Source organism: Caretta caretta, chromosome 1 (assembly GCF_965140235.1).
Source record: "Caretta caretta isolate rCarCar2 chromosome 1, rCarCar1.hap1, whole genome shotgun sequence".
Taxonomy (NCBI): Eukaryota; Metazoa; Chordata; order Testudines; family Cheloniidae; genus Caretta; species Caretta caretta.
In genome coordinates this window covers 353712084-353733320 of record NC_134206.1, presented here as the reverse complement: position 1 = coordinate 353733320, position 21237 = coordinate 353712084, and the positions used below count along the sequence as shown (strand labels likewise).

The 21237-nt window shown below is 57.9% G+C and overlaps 1 protein-coding gene and 1 long non-coding RNA gene across 2 annotated transcripts; both read right to left on the bottom strand.

The window, feature by feature from the left end:
* Nucleotides 1-287: 287 nt before the first annotated feature.
* Nucleotides 288-13780, bottom strand: GARIN1A (golgi associated RAB2 interactor 1A). The gene is made up of 7 exons (XM_048827536.2): nucleotides 13634-13780; nucleotides 11685-11869; nucleotides 10159-10414; nucleotides 9372-9511; nucleotides 9031-9110; nucleotides 6132-6305; nucleotides 288-1119 (listed from the first exon to the last, which is right to left on the bottom strand). Exons 1-7 carry the CDS (start codon nucleotides 13763-13765, stop codon nucleotides 290-292), a joined length of 1797 nt encoding a protein of 598 aa, XP_048683493.2. The 5' UTR covers nucleotides 13766-13780; the 3' UTR covers nucleotides 288-289.
* A 1770-nt stretch (nucleotides 13781-15550) lies between these two features.
* On the bottom strand, nucleotides 15551-20544 carry LOC125625693 (uncharacterized). The gene is made up of 2 exons (XR_012666649.1): nucleotides 20468-20544; nucleotides 15551-18118 (listed from the first exon to the last, which is right to left on the bottom strand). It is a non-coding gene; the product is annotated as an uncharacterized LOC125625693 (long non-coding RNA).
* Between the last annotated feature and the right edge of the window lie 693 nt (nucleotides 20545-21237).

The window sequence follows — 21237 nt, the reverse complement described above, 5'->3', positions numbered from 1 at the left end:
GCGGTGACCATTCCCACCCTCTTGGCTAGCTTCACACAATTGGCCAAGTCTTCCCCCAACAGCATGGGGATGGGATAATCATCATAGACTGTAAAAGTCCACGTTTCTGACCAGCCCTTGTACTGGACAGGCGACTTGGCTGTAGGCAAATTGAAAAAGTTGGACTTGAAGGGTTGAATCATTACTTGGATCTCTGGGTTGATTAAATTGGGGTCCAGTAAGGAAGCATGGATAGCCAACATTTGTGCTCCAGTGTCCCTCCATGCGGTGACCTTCTTCCTGCCCACACTCACAGTTTCCCTCCGCTCCGAGGGTATCTGGGAGGTATCTGGGCCTGAGGACCTCTGGTGTGAGTCCGGTGCAATGAACTGTAATCTGTTTGGGTCTTGGGGCAGTTGGCCTTTCCATGCCCCGGCTCGTTACATTTAAAACATCGTCCAACTGACGGGTCACTGGGGCGAGGTGGATTGCTGGAGAATGGTGTGGTGGGACGATAAGGTGTCTGGAGGGTTCCTTGGGGGGTAGTTGGGGCCTTGGGCTGCCCCCAGTAGTAGGGTGTGGTCTGAGGTTGTCCCTTCTGGTATCCGCTCCAACTACAACCAGTTTTTTTCTTTTCTGCCATCTCCACCCATTTGGCTCCAATCTCCCCCGCCTCGATTAGAGTTTTGGGCTTCCCATCTAGGATGTATCTTTCTATTTCCTCAGGAACATCCTCTAAGAACTGCTCCATTTGCATTAGGAAGGGCAAATCTTCTGGAGATTTAACACTTGCTCCCGATATCCAGGCATCCCAATGTTTCACAATATGGTAGGCATGTCGGGTAAATGACATGTCTGGTTTCCATCTTAGGGCTCTGAACATCTGACGGGAATGCTCGGGTGTTATCCCCATTCTGAGTCTCGCCTTGCATTTAAACAGTTCATACTTGTTCATGTGTTCCTTAGGCATTTCAGTCGCCACCTCAGCTAAGGGTCCACTGAGCTGCGGCCTCAGCTCTACCATGTATTGGTCTGTAGAGATGCTGTACCCAAGGCAGGTCCTTTCGAAGTTTTCTAAGAAGGCCTCAGTATCATCGCCTGCCTTGTAGGTGGGGAACTTTCTGGGATGGGAAGTGGTACCTGGAGAAGGATTGCTAGGGTTTGTTGGTATATTCTGCTGAGCCTTTGCCTTACCCATCTCCAGTGCATGCTTCCTCTCTTTTTCCTTCTCCTCCAGTTCTTTGTCCCTTGCCTCCATTTCTTTGTCCCTTGCCTCCATTTCTCTCCTGTGGGCAGCCTCCATTTCTTTTTCTTTGGCTGCTTGTGCATCCATCTCCATCTGTCTGAGTTCTACCCGTCTTTCATGTTCCTTCTGTCTTTCCTCAGCCTCAAATCTGGCTAATTCCAGCTTCTGTTGAACAGTGCAGTCTGTCATCCTAACCTCTCTGTTTTTAACTAACTTTACACCCGAGAGTTAGAAAGAAAAAAAAACAACTAAACTTGGCTTTTAAAATTTTGCTGTGCTGTCCGGATACCTATGTTCTCTCATAGTGATTGTCAGCCTACAGAAAAATCCTTAAAAAAAACCCTAACACCTTTGTCTCCAGGTAAATAGGCAGAAAACCCCTCTAGTTGCTCTTAGGGAAAAAAAAACCCTTAGTCAGGTCTGTGAAGACTTATGAATTTCCCTGCAGGAGGTTAACTATCCTGCCTTTAGGTAGAGAAAACTCCAGCTCACAAAAGACAATTCCCTTTTGTCTCTGCTCTGGCCCCCAAGCAGAGAAAAAAAACCTCTAACTGCTTTCAGCTTAAAACCTGCTTTTCAGCAGCCCAAAGGAAAAAAAATATTTCCTTTTAAAATCTGTGCTTCTGGTTCAAAAAATCTCAAATTGATCTCAAAATGATTTCAACTTAATCCCACCGCTCTGCCACCATGTCAAGGTTCCTTCCTCACTCTGAACTCTAGGGTATAGATGTGGGGACCTGCATGAAAACCTCATAAGCTTACTTTTACCAGCTTAGGTTAACACTTCCCCAAGGTACAAACTATTTTCCTTTTTCCCTTGGACTTTATTGCTGCCACCACCAAACATCTAACAGATATAACCGGGAAAGAGCCCGCTTGGAAACGTCTTTCCCCCAAAAATCCTCCCCAAACCCTACACTCCCTTTCCTGGGGAAGGCTTGATAAAAATCCTCACCATTTTGCCTAGGTGAACACAGACCCAAACCCTTGGATCTTAAGAACAATGAAAAAGCAATCAGGTTCTTGAAAGAAGAATTTTAATTGAAGAAAAAAATAAAAGAATCACCTCTGTAAAATCAGGATGGTAAATACCTTACCGGGTAATCAGATTCAAAACATAGAGAATCCCTCTAGGCAAAACCTTAAGTTACAAAAAGACACAAAAACAGAAATATACATTCCATTCAGCACAGCGTATTTTCTCAGCCATTTAAACAAAACAGAATCTAACGCATACCTAGCTAGATTACTTACTAAGTTCTAAGACTCCATTCCTGTTCTGTCCCTGGCAAAAGCAACACGCAAAACACACACACACACACACACACACAGAGTCTTTGTTTCTCCCTCCCCCCAGCTTTTGAAAGTATCTTGTCTCCTAATTGGTCATTCTGGTCAGGTGCCAGCGAGGTTATCCTAGCTTCTTAACCCTTTACAGGTGACAGGGTTTTTCCTCTGGCCAGGAGGGATTTTAAAGGGGTTTACCCTTTATGACACATGGAAAGAAACCACCTTGCACCCCCCAAAAGGAGTGACGCGACGTGACCAGCTGAGGGCACACAGCTTGAGCCAGCTGTCACGGTTGTTGTAGCAGAGCCATAGCCAGGGTAACGCATTCCTTCCTGTGTTGTGTGTAGGAGAAGCGCATATCCGCTGCACAGCCGACCAGCTCCAGCTTCCCCTCCCAACACCTGGCTGTGGAGAGGGCATCCACGAGCTCGGGCTCAGCGCTAACATCAGAGCCTGTTCTGGCCCACACTGCAGCAGTCTCTGACCCAGACAGCGCAGTCCAGTCCCAGAGGCAGCCCCCATGGCACCCCAGGACCTGCATGCAGTATAGAGAGGTCTGGTGAACCAGGGTACCTGTGAGAGGATTCAGAGTCACCTCGGACAGGTGCGCCTGTGCAGGAATATCTACTATGCCTTAAATCCACACCCTGTCTTCATCCACATTAGCTTTCGCGGCCTGGTCTGCACTACAAAGTGATACTGATGGAAACTGCCTTGTATCAGCCTAGTGTCTACACTTACATTGATCTCCCACCAGCGCCAGTGCCCCATTACGCCGACATGACACCCCCTCCACCAGCCGTGCTGAGCCCCGGTCGATGTGCGGAGTGTGGACGAGCCCAAATCTCCTTCCACACTAGATACGAGGAGCGAGTGTGACAAACCGGGGGGGACCCTGATAACGTGACATGAACTGCGCTGTGTGGAATGGGCTGGTTCTGAACTATTCAAACTATTGTTTGTGGTGGGAAACAGGAGCCAGTGGATGCAGTCAGGCCCTTGGGTGAGGCTGAGGATCTGAGCAGCTGCGCTCTGGGAGAACTGGAGCGGTCAGCTGGGTGCCAGGGCAGCCAGAGAGGAAGAAGCTGAAGCAGTAAAGGCAGAGGATGAGGAGGGAGCGGGGCAAGCGAGGGAAAGACGCGGCATCACGCTTTGGACACAGTCTGGATGTGCAGGGCAGGGGAGGGAAGTCAGAGGGGCCTGAGGGACAGGATGGGTGCAGGTGTCAAGCAACCATGAGGGGGTGCAGATGAAAGGTGAGTTTGGCAGATCGGACAGGAAGAGATCCCAGACAAGCCCGGTACCTCACTACCATGGATCTCACCGAAGGCTACTGGCAGGTGCCCTTGGACCCGGAGGCCCGGGCGAAGTCTGCCTTCACGCCCCCAGTAGGGCTCGTCGAGTTCCTGGTCCTGCCTTTCGGCCTCAAGGGGGCACCTGCCACCTTCCAGCGCCTGGTGGGTCAGTTACTTAGGGGGGTGGAGGGCTTGCTCTGGCGTCATTGATGATATCTATGTCTTTAGCCAGACCTGGGAGGACCACGTGTCCCAGGTGAAGAGGGGGCTGGGTCGCCTCCGAGATGCAGGACTGACTGTAAAGGTGGAAAGTGCAAGGTGGGGATGGCAGAGGTGTCGTACCTCAGCCACAAGGTGGGGAGCAGCCACCTAAAGCCGGAGCCGGCCAAAGTGGAGGCAATCAAGGACTGGCCCTCTCCCCAGACAAAGAAGCAGGTCCAGGCTTTCATTGGGATGGCGGGGTACTACCGGAGGTTTGTGCCCGCTTTAGCTCCCTGGCAGCTCCACTGACCATTCTTTGTAGGAAGGGCAAGGCAGGCAGGACCGAGCCGTGCCAGAGAGCTCTCTGTGCGCTGAAGGAGAAACTTATCCAAAGCCCGGTGCAGTTAACAAGCCCTTCCTGGTGTTCACCAACGCCTCGGACGCCGGGCTGGGTGCGGTGCTCATGCAAACTGATATTATGGGGTGACACCCCATCGTGTACCTGCGCAAGAAGCTGCTGCCCCAGGAGCAGCACTACGCGGCCATCGAGAAGGAGAGCCTGGCCATGGTGGGCCCTTAAAAAGCTGCAGCCGTATCTATTTGGGTGGCGCTTCACTGACCGTTCGCCCCTCATGTGACTGCACCAGCTGAAAGGGGCTAATGCCAAGCTCCTGAGGTGGGGCCTGCTCCTCCAGGGGTATGACACGGAGGTGGTCCATGGGGGCAGAGTGTCAATGTTCTAGCCGATGCTTTATCGTGGAGCGGGGGCCCTGAACTTCCCCAGGTCACTGGCTGAGTCACACTCGAAGGGGGGAGAGATGTGATGAAGTGAGGGATTTTCTTGTTTTTTCCAATGGTTTGCATGCAGAGGGGGTAGGACTCAGTTTCCCTGGGTGTTCCTGATTTAATGAGGTGATGGGAGAGGGAGTTTGTTTTTACAGAGGACCAGCAAGGGAACTTGGGACCCCAACCACTGGCGTGGAAAATGGAGACCCAAGCGACTGGCGACCTGGAGGCCCAGCTTGGCCGTCAGCCGGTTCTGGCCAGTGGGAGGACAAAGGGCTGTGGGGAGAGGACCCCGGTGACCTGACCAGCCAGTTCCAGCCAGTGGGGAACAAAGGACGGAAGAGAGGAGAGGCTGAGAGGAGAGGAGGCCCAGGCAACCCTATTTACCTGGACCCTGTTTACCTGGACAAAGGACAGAGGTGGGGCTTGGGGGCCAGGTGACATCAGATGCTCAGCTGGGAAGCAGGGGGGGCTCGGGACTCAAGAGAGGAAGCAGGCAGAGCCCACCTGGATACAAGGGAGACTTAGATGTACCGTGCTGAGGGAGGCCAGGCCTGAGGCCCTGAGAGTTTCCTGTACTGGGTTCAGATGCTCAATAAACCTTCCTGTTTTACACTGCCCGAGAGTCACTCCAGTCTAAAGATCAGAGTTGCATTATTCCCTCTGGGAGTGGAGGCCCCGGGGGTCCAGAGCCAGGGGACTCCCTGAGGGGGCCCACGGCGAGAGACAGGCGTGCTAAGGCTCACAGAGGTGTGGTTCCAGGTAACCCCCTACAGAGAGAGGGCTGTCACACTGAAGGGGGTTCCCCCCAGAGACCATACGGGGCCAAGAATGGGCACGACCTGTGAGTCCGTGACACCTGGATTCCAGGCGCCTCTTTCACACAGCTCCCCCCAACCCACCTCTGTACCCTAACACTCGTGCGGGTGAGAGCCGTCCCACCGTGGGATGATCCCACTGAGAAGGGCAGAGGACCAGGGAAGGGGCCTGTCCCCGCAGCCTGGCAGTGGCGTGAGCCAGGGGGCTTTGGGCCTCTAACGGTGCTTTCCCCTGCTCCTCGGCAGGTGTCTCCTGGGTGTTTCCCCGGCCGCTCTGAGCCAGAACCCAGTGTTGGGGGCTGTGTTCCCAGGGGTACAGGGCACTAAAGAACACCCAGAAGCTGCCAGCGTGAACTCACTTCCACTGCCACAACGTATTTATTACATTTGGGACTTCCCAGTCAGGCCCTACCAGCCCCGGCAGCCGGCACATCCTCTGCGCCCTCAGTGCTCCCGCCTGCCCCGGAGCCCAGTGCAGGAGGCACTTTCTCTTGGGACGCTGGCCCTACTGCTGACCTGCAGCTGCCAGGCTGCTGAGCCGGGACAGTGGCAGCAGCCCAGCAGGTGTGTCTCGTTCCCAGAGTCCATGGCACCTAGTGTCTAGCCACCGCAGGGCTGTCCTCAGGCTGGGTTTCTCTCCTGTGTCGCTTGGCCTGCGCCCCCGGCACCGCTCACACACCGCCAGCTTCCCTGGGAACCACAGGAGGGAGAGAATGCATGAACTCAGCCGATTCTTTTCAAACTCTTGGGTGCAAGTTATCTGGTCCTGATGATTTAAAAACATTCCACTTTCCTAGTTCATAGAATCACAGAAATGTAGGGTTGGAAGGGACCTCAAGAGGTTGTTTAGTCCAGGCCCTTGTGCTGAGGCAGGACTGAGTAAACCTAGCTCATCCCTGACAGGTGTTTGCTTCACCAGCTCCTAAAAACCTCCAATGACGGAGATTCCACAGCCTGCCTTGGGAGCCTGTTCCAGAGCTTAACCACCCTGAGAGTTGGGAACTTTTTCCTGATATCGAACCTAGCTCTCCCTTGCTGCACATGAAGCCCATTTCTGCTTGTCCTGCCTTCAGCGGGCGCGGAGACCGATTGATCCCTGTCCTCTGTATAACAGCCCGTAACATACATGAAGACTGTTCTCGGGTCCCCCCTCAGTCGCTTTTCTCAGGACGAAACGTCCCCAGTTTGTTTGACCTTTCCCCATGGCTCAGGTTCTCTAAACCTTCCATCATTTCTGTTGCTCTCCTCTGGACTCTCTCCAGTTGGTCCCCATCTTTCCTAAAGTGCAGCGCCCAGCCCTGGACACTGTATCCAGCTGAGGCCTCCCCAGTGCCAAGCAGAGCGGGACAGTTACCTCCTGTGACTGACGTACCACCCTCCTGTTAATATGGCCCCGGGTGATATTATCCCTCTTCGCAACCGCATCCTGCTGTTGACTGATATTTAGTTTGTGAGCCGCTGGAACTGCCGACCCTTTGCAGCTGCTGCTGGTTAGCCCTCGTGCCATCCCTTGGACAGCCCAAAGCCGGCAGAAGCACGGCATGCCATGTAACAGGGCGGCACTCACCTCTCGTGAGCGCCCTCGGTCCGAGTGCATGTACCTGCATGCTCTCTCTCAGTTCCCTCCGGCCGAGTCACACACAGTCTGTATGGGAAATACAAATCAACCCGCTCTGGGGTAACAGGGGGCCTATCTCCGTACCCCTCCATTGGCCTTCCTCTCCCTGTAGCCCTCCCTGGGCTCAGGTCCTTAGTTAATCCAGCAGTCTGTAAATGGTCTCGGGCCTGGTCTTGAGCCGTACCCCCAGCGCTCCCTCCCTGGAGGCGATGTCTTCGCCCCCTCCGGGCCTTTCTGGCCCCAGCTCTCCAGCTGGGCCACCCAGCAGTTCAGTTCCCCTTCCAGGTGTGCATCAAAGTCCAGGCCACTTCCCCGGTGGCCTCCAGGTCCTAGCCCAGGGACCCTAAGAACAGCCGCCGTCTGCCACATCGCTTTAACTAAACTGCTACCGTTCCCTGGGCCATTTTCCTGCGGCCCCAGCACCTTCTCCACCCTTACTTCAGGGCCTTGTCCTGGCTGAGTCCTAGCAGCCAGCCCAGAGCTCCCTCTTGCTCCCCCGGTCCCCACCAGCAACTGCTCCCGTCCGGGTCCTGGCGTCCTTCAGGCAGCTTAACGTCTCTGGCTCGTGGCAGCGATTGCTCTCTGCTCTGCACTGCAGCTCCTTTTATATGGGCCTGCTGGGCCCAGCCTGGCCGCCCCCTGCAGCCCTCTCGGATGGGCTGCATCCCACGCAGCCTCGCTAGGCCACTTGCAGGACTCACTTCCACTGCTTCTTTCTGGGACGGGGTGTGGTAGGACCCTGAGGCCTCTAGCACGGTCACATGCCTCCATGATGTTCTGTCCTGAGTCAAGTCTGGGGTAGGATGCTCGTGAGGGACAGGTGTCTGACGCCATCCAGCCATCCTGGTTTTGATTTTCCAGAGGGTCTTTTCCTGCCTTCTTTCATTGGATCAAAGTTGAAGATGGCTCTCACAGAGAAGTTGGCAGGCATTTGGAGTAGACGAACATATCACCTTAGACTGCTTGAGAGAGCAGGGCTTGGATTCATACCATTTGAGGGGTTTGATTTTTTGAAGATGCTTCTTCCAGATGGTGTCCAACTTCACTCAGCTATTCCCCATTTTATATTTGTGCATTTGCTCTTTCCTTCCTAAGTGCACTTATCGATAGTGAATTTCATCTTGTTGATTTCAGACCGATTCTCCATTTTATAAAGGTCATTTTGAATTCTAGTCCTGTCCCCCAAAGTGCTTGCACCCCCTCCCAGCTTGGTGTCACCCACAAATTTTATAGGCATACTCTCTGCTCCATTCATTAATGAAAATATTGAATAGTCCTGGCCCCTGGACTGACCCCCACTAGAGACATCCTCCCAGTTTGATAGCTAACTGGTGGTTCTACTCTTTAAGTATGGTTTTTCAACCACTTCTCCACCCACTTATCAGCATTTCTCCTGGACCCATTTCTCTAGTTGGCTTATGAGAATGTCACATGGGACGGTGTCAAAAGCTTTACTCAAATCAAGATAAGTCCTGTCTGCTGCTCCCCGCCCATCCACTAGGACAGTGACCCAGCCAAAGAGGTTTGGTTCGGTGTGATTTGCTCTTAACAAATTCACGTTCGCTCTCACTTATCACCCTCTTACCCTCCAGATCTCTGCTGGCTTTTAACGCAGCCAAAGGCTGCTGCAGGGGTTTCGCTCCATTTCAAGGGCGGCATGACAGTCACACTCAGCGCCAGGGCTTGGCCGGCCCAGCCGCCCTGTGACAGGCAATTTGTGAGTCTGCGTTCAAGCTTCGTCCCTGCATGACCTGCCCCACTCCTGGCAGAAAGGGCTGAAGTGGGGGAACCTCTTACCTCCTGACCAGCTTGGGGCACCCGAATCCTCTTCCCTGGCAGGAGATTTGCTCCGAGCCGTAAGATTCCAGGAGAAGAGTCTCGGGAAAGGGAAATGACATTGGTTCGTGTCTGTGCCAGGGCCTGTTTGCCCCCCTGGGCTGCACTGGGTGGGGGGCAACGCGGTCGGACCATCTCAGCCCTTTCGTGCCCCATCCTGTACATGTAACCGCCAGCCTTGGTTCCTCCCACCTAGCTCAGGCCAGGTTGCTTTCAGGAGGCGCGACCGGCTCCTTCACTCACTGGCTGGAGAGAGGGGCTCTGGGAGGGGAGTTCAGGATATTTGATGGGAGTCCCTTTACCTTCTCTGGACCGAACTGTCTTTCTCCGTTTTCCCCAAGGCTGCTCCTGAGAGATGGGAGAGTGTTCCCGACAAATGCTTGCCCATCCTCGCCACCACGCTGCGACTGGCTCCCGAGGGCAGCGGGAAATCAGGCACCAGCTGCAGGGGGAGACCACGGGGTAACGCTTACCATGACGTGTGTTTGTAAGGCAGCCGTCGCTGTGCCACCAGGGCACAGTCTATATGGTTTGGAGCAAGAGAAATTAGCACTCTCCAGCCGCAGGGCTGAGCTCTCCACTCAGTGCTCACCTGTCCGAGGGGATGTCCTGGGATGCCTCCAACTCCAGTTTCGACTTCAGACTCGACCCCCAGATCCCCTACAGGTCCCACAGAACATGGGGATGGAGAGGGGCCCCCAGGGCATCCCGGCCCCTGGCACGTGGGGACAGAGAGGGACCCCCAGGGCATCCTGGCCCCCAGCAAGTGGGGATGGAGAGGGACCCCCAGGGCATCCCAGCCTCTGGAACATGGGGATGGAGAGGGACCCCCAGGGCATCCCGGCCTCTAGCACGTGGGGACGGAGAGGGACCCCCAGGGCATCCCGGCCTCCGGCACGTGGGGACGGAGAGGGGCCATAAGACCTCCTGTCCCTCTCCCTGGCCCCAGAGCCCCAGATGGGCTGCCCTCACAGGCCAGGAGTTATGAAGCCAATGCCCCCCTGTGCCTGGCCATCAGGCTCAGCCTCCAGGCAGGGCAGTTGAATGACCTGCACCCCTCGGGCCCGTCGCTGGCCTGGGGCGACGTACCTGTGCGGGGGAGCTGGTCGAGGAGCTGCCCACACTCAGCACCAGGCTGTGTGGGACGTGGATGGAGGGGTCCTTGGTGGTGATGGAGAGCCCCCGCTGCAGGATGTCTGCCAGCCGGCTCCAGAGCGTGAAAACGGCGTCAGGGTGCGCCTGGTGCAGCCGCAGGTAATAAACCTTGCCCGTCACCACCTGCACCCGCAGCAGGCGCCGGCCGCTGTCCTGGACCGACAGTCTGACGTACCTCAATGGGAGGAGCCTAGGGCCAAGGGAAAGCACAGGTTGCCCGAGTCCCCAGGGACAGGAGCTAGCGGCTGGAGGGTGGCTGGGGCCCAGCGCGGGCTCTGGGGTGTGGACAGGGTCTGGCAGCGGGAGGGCCATGCCTGCCCCACAGAGAGCTCAGAGGAAGGGGGCCCCAAAGGGGCTGGCTGCAGAGCCCCGTCCCCCCGCACAGGGACCAGCTAATGAGGGAGGGGACACGGCATGAATGGCCAGACAGGGGCTGGCTTACAAAGGGTTAACGGAAACGCCACCCCCCCATCAGCATGGCAGTGACCCAACTTGGTGCCTGGCGGGGGGGGGTTCTGGGCTTCCTCTCTGCAGGAGCAGGATGAGGGTGTGCTGGGGCCCCCCGGATTTAGCAGCACAGTGGCAGCGCCCCCAGCCATGGGGGACCGGAGCCGCAGAGTGTCTCGGGGGACACAGGTGACAGGCACAGTGTATGCTCCCCCAGGCCCCATGGCCGGAGCTGCTGGCCAGGGCAGCGCTCGGCACGCCAGGCCCCCAGACTCATGCACTCTGCCAGGGCACTGGAGTCAGCAGGCTGCACGTGGGAGAGGGGCAGGGGCTCGCCCTGCCCTAGCCCCAGTGGGGCGGGATTCGGTGGGACCCAACGGGCTTTTCCACCTCAGATGTCTAGCAGCTAAATCCCAGCACCTGAGAGCTCCCGGCTAAGCTCCCCATCCCAACCCCGTTCCTCACCTGCTAAGGGCCACGGAGGGCTCCTGGGCTGGCCTGCCCTCCTGGGGGGGCTTTCTCCCAGCACTGAGCCAGAATTAGCCCTTAACCTGTCTGTGCCTCCATTTCCCACCTGCACAACAGGGCTAAGAGTACAGCTCACCCACCTGCCGCAGGCTGGGAGGAGACGTTAGTGAGGGTGTATGAAGGTCTTGGGAGCTATGAACAAAACAAGAGTTGTCCTGGGGAAGGGCCAGGGACCTGTCACTCCCTGACAGGAGGATGGATCCGGGCGGGAATTGCCCCCAGGGGGAAGGTCCCTGACGGGGGTGGATCCAGGCAGGGCTCAGCCCTGGGGGAAGAACTGGGGGGCCTATTGTTCATGTCACTAAGACTTGTTTGGGGTCCCGCTCTGGCAATCACACTCGAGGGGCTCGTCCTGCCCTGGCCCAAATGGGCTGGGATTCAGTGGGACCCAATGGGCTTTTCCACCTGAGATGGCTAACAGCTAAAACCCAGGACCAGAGAGCTCCCTGCTTGGCTCCCCATCCCCGCCCCACCCCGTTCCTCACCTGCTTAGGGACATGGAGGGCTCCTGGGGCTGGCCTGCCCTCCCAGGGGGGGTTTCTCCCAGCACGGCGAGCCTGGCGATCAGAAGCACATTGGGGAGGGGCAGGCAGGGGTCCGAGGACGTCACCCCCAGGGTCACCAGTGTGGGAGCGTTGTGGATATCCACCCAGTTCCCCTGCTTCGTCACCTGCAGCAAGAAGGCCCTGGGTCAACAGCAGGAGACGGAAATGTATCCTCATTGAGACGCTGCAGGACCCCCCCACCTCCGTTCCCTGCCAAGCCACCGGTGCCAAGCCCCGGTGGAGGGGACGTGCCCACAAAGTTCGCTCGGTCACATAACGGAGCCCATCACCGGCGCCAGGGTGCCTTTCCTCCAGGTGCTTCCCCGGGCTCTGAGAGCTCGCTGCTCCCCTGGGTCTGAGGCTAGTGCCCAGTGAAAAACCATCCCCATCGCAAAGCCGCTGGCAGCCCTGGCACTAACCGGCCCCCTTGGCCTGCTGACAGGGAAGGTGGAGGCTCAGCTCCTCTCTCCCTGGGACTGGGACATGTGGGGAGTGGAGGTTCAGAGCTTTTATAAAGCTTTGGTTACTTATCCCCATCCCCACACCCGGGGTTTGAACCCCGTACCTTCAGCACCACACCACAGGCCTATGCCACTTGTGTGCAAAGAGTAACTCCACTCCCTACAGCAGCAGCAGCAGTAGGCTGTTATCCTCTAGCGGGCCAGCCACTAGAAAGGGATGCTAGACACGCCGCAGCACCACTGCTCCCGGGGCCATTCTCAAAGGATCGCTGGGCACCTCTGGGCTGTGAGTCCCTCCCACCAAACGGCCCCAGCAACCGGCTCCGAACTTGGTTACCAGTTGGGTTTCCGACGTGGCCCCTCATCTAGGCTGCTAAAAGGGACAAGACAGCACGCTAATGCATGCCCTCGGTGTGTCCCACGGCTGCTGCCACCTTGCAGCCCTGGAGATCTTCATCTATGTCCGTTCCCCAGCACCAAACTTGGCGCATAGGTGATACCCATGAAAGGATTAATTCACCACGCCCCAAGGCTCGCTAATTAGCCGATGACAGTTGGTTCTGATGATCTCATCCTTCTAACTTGTGTTTTCATTGCCTGCCATGCATGTGTAATGGATTTAGGTGGGTTACAAGGGGAGGTGTGTGGGCTGCACTCCGGAGAGGGGAACCCTCCACCCCCCGGTCAGCGTGAGCTCCTGGACCTGCCCTAGCCAGCTAGCGTGTGTGAGGGAGGAGAGCGCGAACACCTGGGGCTGGGGCTGGCTATGTCCAGGGGCGCAGAGATAGATACAGAGGGCTGCTGGAGGGGGATGGACAGATCTTCCTACAGACCACTGTCACATTCCGTTTTTGACCACCCCCAACTGCCCCCAAAGAACCCAATCCCTCGGAAACTGGGCCTGCCCCCTCCGTCCCAGGGGAGAGTCCCAGTGCAGCCCAGAAAAGGCCTTTACTCCCCCCATCCCCTGTGCTGTGGGCAGAGGGCTCCCCCTCGTGGGTACTTGGGCTGCATTTCCCCCACAACACCCCGGGACAGCTGCAACCCTCCTCCAAGCAGGGCCGGGGAGACACAGCCGCTGTGCCCAGGGGGACTCCTAATGCCACCACAGCAGAGCTCCTGCCACCCACCCCAGGGACTCTGCCAGGCCTGGCGAAGGAAGCACAAGGCCCTAGAGCAGGACGCCTGACCAGTGAGTTCAGATCCTGGCTCTGCCCCAGCCTCTGGGACCATAATGCAAACGGGGGGTAACATCTGCTGGAGCGCAGGAGTTTGGCTCCCACCAGGGGACACCATCCAGCCCCGAAAGGGGAGTTTGAGCCTGGGATGGCTTGCCATTAGTTTACGGCTAGTGCCACACTAGCAGGCCGGGCAGCCCGGCAAAGGCGGTTAAAGCAGCAGGAGGCCGTCTGGGCCAGGTGGAAGTACCTGGATGAAATTACTTTCAAACACTGCCGACTTGGGGAAAAGGTTGTAATCTGGAGATCGGAGGAGCTGGCAGAGTATCCCACCTTCCACCCCGAGGTGCACGCCCGAGGCTGGGTCATGGGCCAGGAACATGCTCACGTGGAAGCGCCTGCCGCCGGCCACGCAACCCCCCGGGAGCAGCTCGTTAGAGAGACAGCATGCTGCTTCTGTCTGCTACAGCCCCCCGGCTTTCCTAGTGCTCCTCTGCCCCACAGCCGGGGACAGGACTACACTGAGCATGTCTGGAGACTGGCAAGGCCCCATCTGCAACCTGCCTGGGAGCCTGCAGGCAGCCGAGTTTGTGATGTCACAATAACTGGCAGGTGACTGCCCTGGCTAGGGCCTGGGAACGGCCTGAACATCTGCAGGGCCCGGGAGTGGCTTGGCCAGCCGGCCAGGAGGGGCAGAAGCGCTCTCCACTGGATTGAGCAATGAGGCGGCTGGTGGAAGAGAACCGAGGGGCAGCAGGGCAAGGGGAAGCCCCCCTAGAGGCGTGTGAACAGGCGTGTGTGTGTCTAGCCAGCAGCTTTATCCACTACGGGGCAGGAGAGACCCACTAACAGCCGCTCCCAGGCTGCTGGAGGGAGTCTGGCGGGGCACCAGGCCGCACCTGCACCTGCGGGCCCCGGCCTCCGGGCCGGCTCCAGGGCTCACCGCGAGGTGGGGCCATTCCTGCGTCAGGAGCCTGGAGCAGGCTGGGTGCAGAGCCCCACAGCGAACAGAGCAGGGCATAGGCACTGCCAGCTGCATGCCAGCGAGGCCAGGAGCCTGGGTGCAGCTTGGGGGGCATGGAGCATTGGCCTCCTGCCACACTGCAAGCCTCAGGCAGGTGCAGAATTCCCCCTTCCCCCCACCCAACATGCAGCCCCATTGGCCTGACTGGAGCTGTTCCCCCCCTATACAGAAGTCACCCTACACCTACTGCCAGGAGCACAGCTCCCAGCCAGACCCAGGGACCCCAGCCGCTGTTAGGGAGTCCTCCAGCTCTGTGCATTAGAGGGAGCCACAAAGTCCCACCCCCACCCTGGGGTATAAACCTCGTGTTACAGCCCCCACCCCGCAATGGAAACAAGTCTCAAAAGCCTTCCCCAGAACTAGAGGCAGGGACCCCCAGACCCCAGCAGCACTCAGCCAGTGCACAGGGTGGGGGAACAGAGGGGCCGGGGACAGCACCAGACAGCTGCAGCCACAGCCCATGACAGGCCCTGCAGGGCAAGAGACAAACGATCAGTGGATCCGGGCCTCACACACGGCTTCCCCTGCGCTGACCACCTGCCGAGAGTCCCCCCACAGGGGAGCCTCCCCACACCCAGGCGGGTGCCAGGAGCTCGGCTTCAGGAAGCTTTGGAGCAGCAGCTGGTCCAGCATTCAGACACGAGCCGTTTTACCTTTGGCCAAGGTCCCTCTACTGGGAACCTCCCTCCCCCACCCCCGCCTGAAACCACCACACATTATCCCCCTACTCAGAAAGCAAAGAACGACCCCCAAGTCTGCTGAGAGTCCAACCCTGCCCGAATTCCTAGGCACTAGGGCTTGGACTGGGTCCTCCTGCCCCACGTCAATGGGACAGAATGGGGCCAGCGCCCCCCGCTGCCAGCCAGCCCTGCCCACCCCACCCCGCACAGGAATAGGGAAAGGGTGCTGCAGCAAAGGCATTTCCACCCCACCCCCCAACCAACCATGAAAACTGTCAGCGTTTGCTCTCGAGGAGCAGATCCCCTGAGCTGCACTAATGGAGGCCCAGCCCTGCCAGGCCCCAGCGGGAGGGCAGCCCAGAGGCAGAGCTGGAGGGGCTCCAGCCAGCCCTTTCAAACAGGGGAGCTGGCACTTAATGATCACACTGAGGAGGTGAAAACAACGAGGAGTCCTTGTGGCACCTTAGAGATTAACGACTGTATTTGGGCATAAGCTTTCCTGGGCTCAAAACCACTTCATCAGATGCATGGAGTGGAAAATACAGTATGCAGGTATAAAAACACAGCACATGAAAAGATGGGAGTTGCTTTACCAAGTGGGGAGGTCAGGGCTAATGAGGCCAATTCAAGCAGGGTGGATGTGGCCCATTCCCAGCAGTTGACAAGAAGGTGTGAGTATTAACAGAGGGAAAATTACTTTTTGTAGTGACCCAGCCACTCCCAGTCTTTATTCAGGCCTAATTTGATGGTGTCCAGTTTGCAAATTAATTCCAGTTCTGCAGTTTCTCGTTGGAGTCTGTTTTTGAAGTTCTTCTGGTGAAGAATGGCCATTTTTAAGTCTGTTATTGAGTGTCCAGGGAGATTGAAGTGTTCTCCTACTGGTTTTTGAATGTTACCATTCTTGGTGTCTGATTTGTGTCCATTTATTGTTTTGCATAGAGACTGGCCAATGTACAGGGCAGAGGGACACTGCTGGCACATATCACATTGGTAGATGTGCAGGTGAACGAGCCTCTGATGGTGAGGCTAATGTGGTTAGGTCCCATGATTGTCTGTATATCTATTCAAGGGACACCGAGTTGGCAGCAGGGTTTGTTGCAGGGCTAAGTTCCTGGGTTAGTGTTTTTGTTGTGTGGTTGCTAGTGAGTATTTGCTTCAGGTTGGGGGGCTGTCCGTAGGCAAGGACTGGCCTGTCTCCCAAGAGCTGTGAGAGTGATGGGTCGTCCTTCAGGCTAGGTTGTAGATCCCTGATGATGCGCTGGAGAGGTTTTAGGTGGGGGCTGTAGGTGACGGCTACTTTCCTTTGATGGGCCTGTCCTGTAGCAGGTGACTTCTGGGTACCCTCCAGAAGCAAAAGCCCAGCCTTGGGCCTCTTGCTGCTGGCTAGCGAGGCCAGGGAGCTCCCAAGCACAGCCAGCTCGGGGCTCGCAGACATGAGCAGAGGGAAACCCGCAGCCTTGTCTACAGCAGGGCTCTCGCTGTGGCTCCCATCCCAGGACCGAGCCAGTGTGGGCAGGCAGGAAGCTTCTGCAACCCCCCCCCAGCATGTACAGAGCACAGGGACGGAGCATGTGGTGGGGAAGGGGCCGGGCTGTCCAGTGGCACCTGGAAACACCATGAATACAGGGCATCTGGGTCGGTCACTTGCCGCAGCCCTTCCAACAAGCAGGGGCACACGTGCTCTGGGCGTGCCCCAGACTCTAGCAACCCCAGGCCGCAGCATTCTGGAGGTCACATGCAGTAAGAGACTCAACATCCTTCCAGGCAGAGAGGGGCAAGCACACGCCCCGGCCAGTGGGGCAAGGGGGTAGACGCCTTTGCACAGAAATCCCACCCCCCGGAAAACAGGTAGGGCCCCTCTTCCCTCTGAAAAGAGAATCTGGAGCAAATGGATCAAGGGCTCCAGGTCCCAGAAGGCCACTGCCCCAGAGACAGGAGAGCTGACCCCTCACAGCTGGGCAGTGGGGCGCAGCGCTGCTAAGGGAGGAGGCAGACGGGCAGGGAGTGGGAGGCTCCTCGTGCAGCTGTCCCTCCCTTGCTGGCTCACAGCAGGCCCCAGGGGGAGGGGAGGCCTCCCAGGCCAGGTAGGAGGCACATTAAGAAGGGCTGCTTGTTCCATCTCCCCTGCACAGCGCACACCAGCTGCAGACTCCCCTCTTCCAGCCCCAGCCCAGCGCCCACAGATCAAGGCGTCTCCAGCCTTGGAGAGCACTGGCTAGCTTTGCAGCTGGGGATGAAGGACTAGAACAGCAGATCAAGATCATCGCCCTTGGAGAGGCCTTTCATTAGGGCAATACCAGCGCCTCAAACAGCTCAAGATTCCTCCCTCCCCCCCCCCCCCCCCCAACCCCACAGAGCTCCCTCCCCACAAACCCATGCCAGGCCCCTGCTCTGAGCAGCCCCCACCACTCAGAATTCACTCCAAGGGGAGACACGGGGCCTCCCATTCCCCACTGCCCCAGGACATTCTGCATGGTAGGCAGAGCTGGAGAGGGATCTGTGCACAGGACACCCCCCCAGTGCCTCATGGTGGCCCTGCCATCGGCATAATTTTAGCAGGGATGTTATCTGAGCAGCCACCACCAGGCCAGAAGCTTGGTGCCCTCCGTCTCACAGGAAGGGCCACACCAGCAACCCAGCCCCGAAGAGCCAAAGCCAGAGTCCAAGCACCACGGTGAGCCCTCAGGGAGTAGTCCCTGTGCCCCCCCAGAGCTCAGAGGTATGAGCCAAAGGCTTTGTTTGTCCTTCGCTTCGCCTGTCCTTGGAGGATCTTCGGCTGCCCCTCAGCAAGGCTGCCCCCCGGTTCCATCCATGGGCTGGAGAGGCACCGCTCCAGGCCCTGAGGGGCCATCAGGCTGTCCAGGGAGTCCATCAGTCCAAAGAGAACCGACAGCAGGGACAGCAACGCACCCAGCAAATAGAGCTTCACCACGCACTGCATGGCTGGGCAGGAACAACCAGGAGAGCCTGCGCGGTTCTTGGGGGAGGGAAGGACTCTGCTCCCAGTCCCTGGAACACCACCAGTCTGCTCCTGGGAGGCCAGAGAGATCAGTGTAAGCGACTAGGTGAACTCACTGCACGTTCAATGGCAAGGACCCACGTGTAGTCAGTGGATCACAGTTATCAGCTAGCAATATAAACTCGGCCTAGGCTTCATGTAGGGGACCCTTTCGCGCGGGAGTGCAAGCCAAGCCTTTCTGGCTTACCAGATACCCTGTGACTACATCCTTGGAATGGCCCTGATTCGGTTACAGGGCAGAGGAAGAGGGGATGTGACTTGCTAGAGCATACTCAGGATAACCAAGGAAAGTCCCATTCAAATAGGCTTTAGAGTTGTTGCTAATAAGTACATAAACATGGTCTACAATCCAGTGTGTAACATGGAATTTCATATTTGCCCCTAAGTAATTACAGAACAAGCCAGAGGGGGTGTTGATAAAAGTAGGGGGTTATCTTGGGTATAAAGGGAATGCAGAGACTTCACTGGCCTGCTACACTGCAGCTGATCAGTGGAGTGTGGCCTTCTGTACTGACGCGGACATAACCCTGCTCCTTGGATGGAGCTCTGAGTAGCATGGTTCTCATCTGCTACAGCAAGCAGTGCAGGTCTGCTTTGCTAGGTCCGTAAGGTAGCCTGTGAGCCATCTGGAAATATTCTTACAGTCAGCAAGTTAGATCAGGGATCTTGTCCTAGGACCACAGCAATGCCTTCCTCCTGCCTGGCCGCTCCCCTCTGGGCTAGCCTGCACAACAATGCAGTGAAATACAATGGTCTGAAGTAAATAGGATAAAATTCAATAAGGACAAATGCAAAGTCCTCCTCTTAGGAAGGAGCAATCAGTTGCACACATACACAATGGGAAATGACTGCCCAGGAAGGAGTACCACGGGAAGGGATCTGGGAGGTCATAGTGGATCACAAGCTAAATATGAGTCAGTGTAACAAAACAAGCAAATATCATTCTGGGCTGTATTAGCAGGAGTGTTTTAAGCGAGACACAAGAAGTAATTCTTCCGCTCTGCTCAGGCCTCAGCTGGAGCATTGTGTCCAGTTCTGGGCGCCACATTTCAGGAAAGACATGGACAAACTGGAGAAAGTCCAGAGAAGAGCAACAAAAATGATTAAGGGGCTAGAAAACATGAGCTCTGAGGGAAGATTAAACAAACCCAGTTTTTTCAGTCTGGAGAAGAGAAGACGGAGAGGGGACATGAGAACAGTTTTCAAGTACATAAAAGGTGGTTACGAGGAAGAGGGAGGAAAATTGTTCTCCTTAACCCCAGAGGGCAGGACAAGAAGCAATGGGCGTAAATTGCAGCAAGGCCGGTTTAGGTTGGACATTAGGAAAAACGTCCCGACTGTCAGGGTGGTCACGCCCTGGGATAAATTGCCCAGGGAGGTTGTGGAATCTCCCTCATTGGAGATGTTTAAGAGCAGGTTGGAAAACACCTGTCAGGGACAGTCTAGCTAATACTTAGTCCTGCCAGGAGGGCAGAGGATGGACAGGACCTCTCCTAGAATTGTAGGGCTGGAAGGGACCTAGAGTGTCTCCAGCTATGGACTTCAATAAGCCCCCACCAGGGTAACAGCAGCCGCTGGCCTGGGCCAAGCTGCCACTACAGATCTTCAGAGAGCCCTACCAGGAACCCTTGGATGTTTGTGGGCCCTTTACAATGGGCTCAGCCTGGGAAGCTTTTGTAACCATGTTCTCTCCGTTTTGGAGGTTCCCACCCCCATTACAAATTCAGGCTGTGAAGACCCATTTTCCCCAGGACAATCGGAGAGCTGGCTGGTGCGGCTGCCCTGCCAGCCTGCGAGGCAGGGGGATTTACAGTCAGACCTGAGCTGGTCTTCGGTCACGTCTGCCACCGCAACGGCACGGAGCGACCCAGCGGCTGGGACAGCCCTGCCCCGCACAGCGCCATTAGCTCGCCCCGCGCATCTCCGCTCAGCGGAGGCAGGAGCAAGAGACACCCTCCCACCAGGGCAGCTTTGAAGCCTTCCACCCCTCAGCTGGGGCGGGGGGTCCCCCGCACGCCGCGTACCCCGCCGCAGCAGCCCGGAGCCCGAGTCGTGGGGCAGGGCCCCACGGCTGGGCGAGCAGAGGAACGGGCCCTGCAATGCAGAGAGTAGCAGGAACCAAGGCGACCAGCCCAGCCGCATCACCCGGGACAGAACGGGGGGGCTGCCACGGGTCGCCCCGCAGAGCCTCCGTCGCTTCGCGGACAAGCGGCCGCCCCACTCACCGGCTCCGGCTCGGCAGCCCCCGGGCAGCACGGGGAGCCCGGCCCCCCCGGGGCAAGCGCTCGGGGCGAGGCGGCCCCACGGGCCAGATCCCCCAGCCCGCGGCGCCCCGCACCCCCAGGCTCGGCAGCCGCTCACCCGCCGGCCCGACGCGGGTCCCCCCGCAGCGCGCCCCGAGCGCGGCGCGTCCAGCAGCGCCGAGCGCGACACTCACCGTTCCAGCGCCGAGCGCGGCGGCTTTATCCCCCCGCCCCCTCGCTCTCCCTCGGGGGCGGGGCCAGGCAGGGGCTCCGCCCCGCCCCCAGGTCCGCCCTGCGGGGCGGGGGGGTCACCCAGGCGAGCGGCGGGCGGGGGCTGGCCCCGGCCCCGGCGCAAGGCAGGGAGGTGGCAGGCACCGAGCTCGGTGCCGGCCCCACCTGGCCAGCACAGGTGTCCCAGAGAAGGGAGCCGGCCAAGGGCGGGTGGGCGCCGGGCCCCTCTCCCCAGGGCGCAGGCCGGTCCCTGGGCGCTGCTCGGTTACATTTGCCCCTTGCCAAGTTTCCTCCCGCTCCCACGTTCTCCCGCAGGCGCCTGCTGGCCCCCGGGGCCGCTCCCCGGCTGGGGCCCCTAGGCACTCTGGCATGCAAACACTCCTCCCTGGCAGGCCCCCAGCCTGGCACCTGTGAGGAACTGGGAACAGTGTCCCTGGCTGCATCCGCTGCTCACCCCTCTCAGAAGCCGGCCGCCCGCCAGGGAGCAGCTGCCGGAGGGGGGGATGGATCCTGAGCGGTGGTGAGGCCCTGCCAATCGCTCCAGCTTCCTTCTGTCCCTTCCTTTCCGTTTGCCTGCGTCTGCCTTGCTGGGCTGGTGTGAATGAGTCGCTCCTTGCTGCCAAGGGATTGCCTGCGGCGGGAGTAAGAGCGGACCAG

Bases quoted from the DNA above. Each gene is read 5' to 3' on its own strand.
- GARIN1A (XM_048827536.2), bottom strand. From the start codon at position 13,765: ATGTTCCTGGCCCATGACCCAGCCTCGGGCGTGCACCTCGGGGTGGAA. The intron at 10,415-11,684 runs GTGAGGAACGGG...CCTTGGCCCTAG, and splicing joins CCCTCCATGTCCCTAAGCAG to GCTCCTCCCATTGAGGTACG. The intron at 1,120-6,131 runs GTCAGCAGTAGG...ATCCTTCTCCAG, and splicing joins CAGCAGCCTGGCAGCTGCAG to GTACCACTTCCCATCCCAGA.